The 9,297-nt window shown below is 39.1% G+C and overlaps 1 protein-coding gene across 1 annotated transcript; it reads left to right on the forward strand.

The window, feature by feature from the left end:
* Positions 1-2,968: 2,968 nt before the first annotated feature.
* Positions 2,969-6,475, forward strand: LOC149818642 (UDP-glycosyltransferase 86A1-like). Its single transcript, XM_089984205.1, has 2 exons — positions 2,969-3,538; positions 5,170-6,475. Exons 1-2 carry the CDS (start codon positions 3,028-3,030, stop codon positions 6,093-6,095), a joined length of 1,437 nt encoding a protein of 478 aa, XP_089840331.1. The 5' UTR covers positions 2,969-3,027; the 3' UTR covers positions 6,096-6,475.
* The last annotated feature ends 2,822 nt before the right edge of the window (positions 6,476-9,297 follow it).

Genomic DNA, 9,297 nt, shown 5'->3' on the forward strand with positions numbered 1-9,297 from the left:
TAGTGCCATTGACTACTTTTCTCTTCAGTCACCAGCAATGCCTTACATTTTTTATTGATTCTGTAAAGACCATTGATCAGAGAGCCTTCACCAATCTTCTTCTTCGTGTTCAGATCTTGAATAACGACATTAGTAGGAGAAAAAACCACTTGAAAATTCAATTCCTTAGTGATCTTAGCAACTGAAAGAAGATTTGAACTCAAAGTAGGTAAATAGAGAGCATGATGTTGACAGCTTGAGTCAAGCAAGGTAATTTTACCCGATCCTTTTAATGGAATATGATATCCATTAGCCGCTGAAACAGGTCCCAAATTATCATTGGGATGAAACTTATAGAAATAATCAGGTCGATTGACCATATGATCAGTAGCGCCTGAATCTATTACCCAAGGTAAAATATTTGAAACAGTTTTCATACCTGACTTTGTATGCTCTAAGATAGTAGCAGTGTGCGCAGTCACTCCTATAGATCTTTGAAGACTCTGAAGAAGCTTAGTGATTTTTTCTAAGGCTACATCCGCATCTTGATGACTAGTGAGATTAACTTGTGTTGAAGATTCATCATATTTGTTGTTATTCTCCTCACGTTGATTAAGATTTTCATATCGCCTACGATTGTCTCTATTGGGTTTCCCATTCAGCAGCCAACAACAATCACGAGTATGGCCAATTTTCTTGCAATGGGTACATTTAAATGGTCGAGAAGAGTTTTTGGTATATCGACCTTGATTGGGGCAATCAGACCCATGATCCCTATTGGAAATAAATACAGCTTTCTCTGAGGTTTCAGCAGTATTTTTGTCACCTAAAAATTCATCAGGATTCATAGTTTTTCTACAACTTTCCTCACGCATAAACATAGAGCACACTGTGCCAAGTGAGGGAAGATCGGACGTCATAAGAATTTGGCTTCTAGCCTGCTCATAGTCTGTTCCCAAACCAGCTAAAACCTGAAATATGTGTTTTTGTTCTCTTTGCTTTTGTATATGAATCAAATCTATGGTGAGAGGACAATAGGAGTCCATCTCATCCCATTTCCCTTTAAGAATACCAATATATTCACTTAATTGGCGGACTCCCACTCCTCGAACTTTGGATCATCAACTGCTGGTTTGGGTTTTCTTCCATTGACGTACCCAAGTTTCAATTTTCCACTAAGGAATAAGGTGGCTGCCTTGGACCATGTCAAGTAATTCAGTCCATTTAAAAGAACATTTGTGACTCTGGTATTGAGATTACCTGATTCCACTATGATCCTTTGTTGCACCACAGAATCTTCAGATGCCATAAAGTAACCTGATTGATGCTCACGGTCCCAGCAAGCTTAAACGTATAGAGGCTTTGATACCATGATGAATTTTGCACAGCAAGAAGATAAGAAAAACAGTAATTAACATGGTTCAACCATGAAGGTCTACATCCACGAAAAAAACAGAAGGAGCTATTCTTATTCAGCACACATATTTTCTTATGTCTCTAAACAACATAGTAAGGGCCTTATATAGGCACAAGGAGATAATCATAACAGGTCTCCAATGATATCATTGATAAAAAGGGTAACATTATCCAAAAGATATAGGGAAGATATACCAAGGATAAGCCAGAGCAATGGATAAGCGTGAATAGGTAAGACACCTGTGTTTTCCTAAAAACTCAAGATTTTCTTTCAACATGACCTCGTCCGGTACACGCTCTGCAGCCATGAGCCAACGTGGCTCGCCAGTGCCGACTGCCTTGCGACGGCTTCCTGCCACCATGTCCGGCAGGCACACGCCTTCGGCATCAAGATCCACTCTTTCTCCTCTGTGATCATCCTTCCATCCTGGGTGAATTCAGGGGACACTCGGACCATTCCGACCTCGTGATGTCGAGGCAGAGAAGAGAGCAACCGGGTGGATCTCGAGAAGCAGGGCAGGAAGCCAGCCAATGGGCAGGAGGAGCCGGTGAATCATGTGGAGGAGGAGCGGTAGAGACAGTTGAAGCTGAACCAGAGGAAGGGGAGGCCGTCCGCCGGGGAGGCGGAGGAAGGGGCGGTGGTGGAGGTGGTGGGAGGGAAGAAGGAAAAAGAAGTTACACAAGAGTCATCCGGTACGGCTCCTGTTGATTATGTGCATTATACATATTCTAGTTTTCTCTCACTATTAGAAGTATCAACAGGTTGTGGATAACCCTATAGGATCCAAGTATTTTAATAAATAAAGAAGTCGAATTAAGAATGGGGAGTTCAATTAGCATATGGAGCTGGATATGTTTTTATGCAATTTCTATCAAACCTTCTTCTGACCCAAGTCCTGATTCTGATCTACAATTTTTCAACCAAAAAAAAACCAACAAAAATTATTACCATGAACTGATTCCGGTTGATGTAATCGTTATCTGATCATCCAGGTCTGTGTTTTCCTATAGTAGGTCTGGTTGGACTCAGATCCAAACTCAAGAGGTAGCACCTCAGAGTCAAATCTGGAATTACCCTGGTCCGGCGAAAGTCTGGCCCGTTCACGCACGCTCCTAGTCTCTATATCAACAATTAAGACCTCAAGTGCTTGATCCAAACCCAAGTCTGTTCCCATAAGACTGGATCCACGTTGCCTAGACTGGTGGACTCAGCCTATTTACAACTGATATTATGCCCCAGTTTTATCATTTCATTTAAGCATCTTTTTTTCTTGTAATTCAAATGCCAGCTTAAAGCATAAAAGTCACCAACTTTTTTCTTTGTACGTGAAAATTATAACCTAAATTTTGTTCTCGCGCCTTTGTAACAATTGTTAGTATATTTTAGTCGTTTCAGTTTACTGTGTGTCATTTTGGGTGTCCTTGGTGACACGAGTCGACACTCTTATTCGCATCGAGTCGACAAATACGGACACGTTGTCATTGTTTTAATATTTTATTACTTTTTAATGTTTGGCACCAAAAATATACTTTTAGTATTAAGATTTGAAGCACCCCAGCCGCTTCTTGGCCTCACATTGCCTACTTGCTCTCTCTCTCTCTCTCTCTCTCTCTCTCTCTCTCTCTCTCTCCATGGATCCAGAAAAGCTCCATGCCATCATTCTCCCCTGCCCCTTCCAAGGGCACTTGACTCCTGCCGCTCATCTCGCCGTCAACCTTGCATCCAGAGGCCTCACCATCACTTTGATCATCACAGAAGCCATCCACCATCAGTTCTCCAGCTCCAATCCAAGGTCACTTGATAACATGTTCTCCGATCACCGGAACTCCGGTCTCGACATTCGCTGCGCCGTAGTCAGTGATGGGCTGCCGCTGGAATTCGATCGCTCCAGCAACGAGGACCGCTTCTTCGCCTCGCTCTTCCATGACATGAGCTTCCATGTTGAAGGTATCATTGAAAAACTACTGAGGGAGGAGCCTCCTGTGTGTTGCTTGATCGCCGATACGTTCGTCCCCTCGTCTTCGGCCATCGCCCATAAATTCAAGCTTGTCCATGCTTCCTTCTGGACAGAATCCGCCATGGTCTTCTCTATCTACAGCCATGTCCACCTCCTGAGAAAGAACCGGCACTACTCTTCCACTGGTAAACTTTTTTCTCTTTAAACTCATCAATCATCGTCATCATCTTTTGATGCACATGCTCAACTACCTGTAACCAGTGGAGACTTTACATGCTGAAATAGTGAGTCCAAGTTTATTTGGAAATTAATAATAATTTTAATAAGGGCGATTATTTAAAATTATTACACGCCTGGTTATATAGATGTTGAAGACGCCTCATCTTGATGTCCATTCTGTTGTGCTTGCATTGATTTTTAATGAATTCCTTTTCCATCATCTCCAAATATATATATATATATATATATATATATATATATATATATATATATATATATATATATATATATATATATATATATATATATATATATATATAAAGTCCATGGTAGTAAATTTTAATTGGTAGGGCAGTGAATTGGATTTTATCCTGTAACTGACCAAATTTGATTCTGTTTAGTTGCATTTAGTAAGCCAAAATCATTTTCAATTATAATAAAATGAAGATGTAGTTCTGATTTTTTGCTACCGAATCCATAAAAATATCTAAATTTTACGGATATCCCAATCCGTCTACATGTAAAAAAACAGATCTAGTATAATCTTTTTACCATCCGAATCCGTTTAGCCAACATCAAGTTAGTTGATTATGGTTTTGGCCACATTGGATCGGAATCCGAACCGTTTACGAGCTATTAATAGAAAACGGTAAACATGGCCCATCACAGTCGCAGGCGTGGCCAGTGCTCTCTCTCCAATCCCTCTGCCCCCACCATGAAGCATCGCTTAATTATTGGTATATATTTTCTGCCAACATCCATTATTGCTTATTGAATTCTCAGCATCCACTATCTATTTTATATTCGCAATTCATTGTTTCTGACTGGACACGTGGTTGGTTAGAAATTTTTTTGTGTAAGATGCAAAACACATAAAATGGCTAAGGGTGGCAATCGGGTAGGGTTGGTGGGTTAGGTTAACGGGTTGGCGGGTCGACCCGTTTACGACACGAACCCGTTTAAGACAAACCCTAACCAGGCTAAGAAGCCGGTTGACGGGTCAGGTCAGATTTTGCCACCCTTACTTAGGGGGAACATATAACCTGCTTCGGTGTGGAGCCAGAATACTTTACTAAGTACTTTGGCCCGATCACCTAACCACAAGTGTCCAGTCAGAAACAATAAATAGCTAATATAAAATAGATAGTTATCATAGTTGTTACAGTGATGGCTATTGGAAGTGTCAGGTTCCAGTCATCCCCTATGTCGTCGTCAACAGCAATTTTTCTTATCCCTCTTAAATCTTATGATGCAAGTTATAAGTGGATTCATCATTACTGACTTAATAAGAATCGTCCCTTGGATTGTATTTTTTTTTATGAAAAAATATGATTTTTAAATCATCAAATTTTGTGTTTGTTAATGGTTGATTTTTTAGAATCCAAAAATTCCTACACAAGTTGGATTTTAGGTCACATCTACGGACTCTGATTTGATGAAAACAACTTGCATCATTGAAATCTCAAGGAGGGGATATGAAGATAGGGATGGCATATGGGGATGAGTGGAACCGATTTTCCATTCTAATGCTACTAAACAGATTATTTTGTGTGTTGTTCTTTTTATGTTTTTCAACTTTCATTTTCATGTTTTGCAGATCTATGTGAGGATCCAATTGACTATATACCAGGAGTTCCATGCATGAACATCTCGGATCTACCGTCCTATCTACAACCACCCCATGTGGATACTATTGTGCACCGAATCATCTTCGAATCATTCGAATCGGTCAAATCTGCAGATTTCATCCTCTGCAACTCGGTCCATGAGCTTGAACCGACTACCATCTCGGCTCTGCAGCAACTCAATGTTCCCTTTATACCCGTTGGACCTGTTCATTCCCTCCATAGCACACACTGGATCGGAACCAGTTTACGGCCCGAGTCAGACTGCACTGAGTGGCTCAACACCAAGCCAGTCGGTTCGGTCATATATGTGTCATTTGGTAGCCTTTTTGGCATTAGCCCTTATGAGAGAGAGGAGATTGCCAAAGGAATATTGCTGAGTCAGTGTCACTTTGTATGGGTTCTCGGGTCCGAGTGCAAAAACCTGTTTCCCGAATATCTTTTGGATCAGTTCTCAGACCAAGGGATCATTGTCCCATGGTGTTGCCAAACAGAGGTATTGTCTCACAATGCCATCTCTGCATTCCTAACACATTGTGGATGGAACTCTATACTGGAAAGCATATGGAGTGAGGTTCCTATGTTGGCCCTCCCTGTTAGTACTGATCAATTCAGTAATCGGAAATTGATCATCGATGATTGGAGGATAGCACTTGACTTGGGGAGGAGACAGAAGGTGAGCAAAGAGGAAGTTGCGCAGAAGATCAATGAGTTGATTCTTGGTGAGACAGGTAGAGGATTGAGAAAGAAAATTGAATGCTTCAAGAGAGTTATGGAGAAGGCAATTGCACCAGAAGGTTCATCAACCAGAAATCTACAACATTTCATGAAAGAACTGAGGAACAAGGCAGCCAAAGGTTGTCAACTAGTCCCAGGTTCGAACCAAACAGTGGTATGAAATATCAAACCAGGTCAATTGTTTAAAGTCCATGCATCTTTTTCCATATTCTAGATAGGAACACATAACAGCAGTTCCAACCATACCAACTGTCTGGAGTCTCTACTATGGATTGTAGGACATAATTAGTACTATGTGGTGATATTAATACACTTCCATTTCATACAAACACAGAAGCAGAAGAGGGAGAAAACCATGCTGTCATGTTTGGACTCCATTTTTCATTCCCATGCATTTTTCATATGAATCCGTTCACACCTTTCCTCCTCTTTTGCTTCATGCAACTTACATGGAAAAATGTTGAGTTGGCAATCCTGATGTAATTTTTTTTCACCAAACAATCAAAACATCAAAACTGTTAGGTGCTTTTTGTCATAAAACTTGTCATAGTTGGGAGCTTTTTGTCCATAGCTGTCATTCAAAACGGGCATCTCTACCAAGTTGATGTGAAAAATGCCTTCCTCTATGAGGATCTGAATGAAGAAGTAAACATGCATTTGCCACCGAAACTTGATAATTGGGGGAGCATGTTGTTTGTCGATTAAACAAGTTCATTCATGGATTAAAATAATCTTCACACAATTAATTATTCAAATTAACCTTGTATTTAATAGAGTTAGGGTATATGCAGTCAAAGACAAGACTATTCTCTATTTTCAAGAACCTTTGAGGCCTCCTGCATATTCTTGTTAGCTTATGTTGATGATATAATCATAGCAAAAAATGATATATACAACATTGAAAGGTTGAAAACAAATCTCAATGAAAAATTCAAATTGAAGGATTTGGGTAAGCTTAAATATTTTCTTGGGATAGAAGTGGCCAGATCAAAGTAAGGCATCTTCTTGTCCCAGAGAAAATATGCTCTTGATACCTTAGATTGTATGGGTTATCTAGGAGCATGCCCGTGTGACTTTCCAATGGGGGCAATAGTTGAAGTTGAACTATGAAGATGGAGAAATTTTAAATGATGGGACACTGTTTCGAAGGCTAGTTGGAAGCCTTATATATCTCAACATCACTTGCCCAAATATCATATTTTGGTCAATATCCTTAGCCAATTTATAAGCCAACCGTGAAAACCACATCTAGACACTACCTTACATCCATTAAGATATATTAAGAAAACTCTTGAGCAAGGTATTATAATGTCAACATTAAGTCAGTTCCAAGTAAAATCCAAGTAAAAGGTTACTATGATGCAGACCGGGCAACATGTCCCATGACCCGCAGATCCACATCAAAACCCCATATCATGGAAAACAAAGCATTGTGTCTTGATCTTTATCAGAAGCAAAACATAGATCTATGGCGGTAGCCACATAGGAGATGACATGGATACGGTACCTTCTACATGATTTTTGCATCAACCATCCAGAACCAATGGTTCTACATTGTAACAATTAAATGGCAATCCACATAGTCATAAATCCTAATTATCATGAATATACAAAACACATAGAGGTAGATTATTGTGTGGTTCATGAACAAATCCAAACAGACTCGGTATGTCCACACCAAAAATCAATGTATTGACATATTCACCAAAGCATTAAGTCCAGATCAGTTCATTCGGCTAAAATGCAAGTTGGGTGTGGTCATTCCACACGCTCCAATTTGAGGGGGAGTGTTAGAATTTATATTATTGTGTTTCTTTTACTTTATTTATTGTTTTCCTTTGTTGTTTTCTTTTACTGCATAAAATGAACAAATGTATTTTCTTTTTACTTGATCATTTTACTATAGTAAAATGAGAAAAGGTTCTATTATAACAAATAGATTAGGTTGTTGGAATGGGATACTGTGAATCCCAGGTCACCATATCAATCAACTGTGATCATTTTTCTTCGATTTGCAATGTATATATGTTGTGAGTTATCATTTTTAATTTAAGAAAAATAATTCTTTTTTTCCTTCTCGTTGTGGTTCTCTGTTCCTAATAGGTGAGCCATTCTTTTTCCTATTTTTGTAGTTATGGTAATAACCTTTCTTTCTCTTTATAGAAGAAAAATGAGGTGTGCCTCCTTTTAGATGATGGGGCTTTTTCGTGCACTGAAGGATATCTTTTGCCTCTGACATAATTCCTCAATAGTGAGAGAAGATGACTCCAGCGGACATGTCAATGTGTCTTGGACACCCAAACCAATGACCACTTACGATCTTCACTTAAATTTTAGTTGAGCAATAGCCATAGGATGATGAAAACACAAGCCACCGATGGTGGAATTCTGAGGGACTCATCTTTAGCTATAAGACCTAAAATTTTTTGGGTAGAACTTGATGACAGTGATTGCCATTGAAAAATAAGGACGCTCGACCCCAAGAAATTGTTGATAATTGTGGCCATGCTTCATGATCATGCATAATTTTATACATTTTTGTGCATGATCACGTGCGATATATAATCATTTAAAAGTGCTTGTTTGTGAAGGTTTTCATAGTTTTTCATCAAAGTATAATTCGAGCAAACTTTAGAGTATTTTGGGGGAAATAATTAAGTTTTTAGATAATATTTTTAGAAAGACAGGTCTTTTAAAATGTTAAAAATTTTATTGACTCTTTTTTGAAAGAATTTCTAAAAAACTAATTAGAAGACTATAAATAGTTATGTTTGAGAAGAGGAGGACGGTTTTCCCTCTTGGAATATGCCCCCTCCCCCCCCCCCCCCCCTCTCTCTTTTTTCTACCTCTTCTTTTCCTTGTTCTCTTCTCAACTGGTTGCCTACCCTATTCTTTCTTCTTCTTCTTCTTATTCACTCTTTTCTCTAAACCTCGTCATTGCCGGTTTTGCTTGCCCCCATCGTCGAAGAGAGAGTGGAGTTTGTTTGATTGTAATGGAAAGGCCATTTCTTCTTCTCAACCCCTCTATCGAAGGTGAATCGTGAGGTTTGCTTCTTCTCTCCCGTCTTTTTATAGTTTCAAATTTTTAGTTAATTTGCATCTAGTTTAGATTCATTAATTTTAGATTCGTTAAATGCATTAAAATAGTCTTAGTTTATCATAGTAGATAGTGTAAATCGGCCTCGCATGTTCATACCTCCAACGTAGAAAAAAAATGTATATTTCTACCATTTGCATCTTGTTGATCGTTATTTCTTGTTGCATTAGTGTTTAGTGGTGATTAGAGCGTGCGTAGTGCAAAAACGTCAACATCCGGCAAACAGACCTGTGAGATCTACGAGTTTCACGTGGACCGGTTTGGA

Source organism: Nuphar pumila, chromosome 13 (genome assembly GCF_984573655.1).
Source record: "Nuphar pumila chromosome 13, dmNupPumi1.hap1.1, whole genome shotgun sequence".
Classification (NCBI taxonomy): Eukaryota; Viridiplantae; Streptophyta; class Magnoliopsida; order Nymphaeales; family Nymphaeaceae; genus Nuphar; species Nuphar pumila.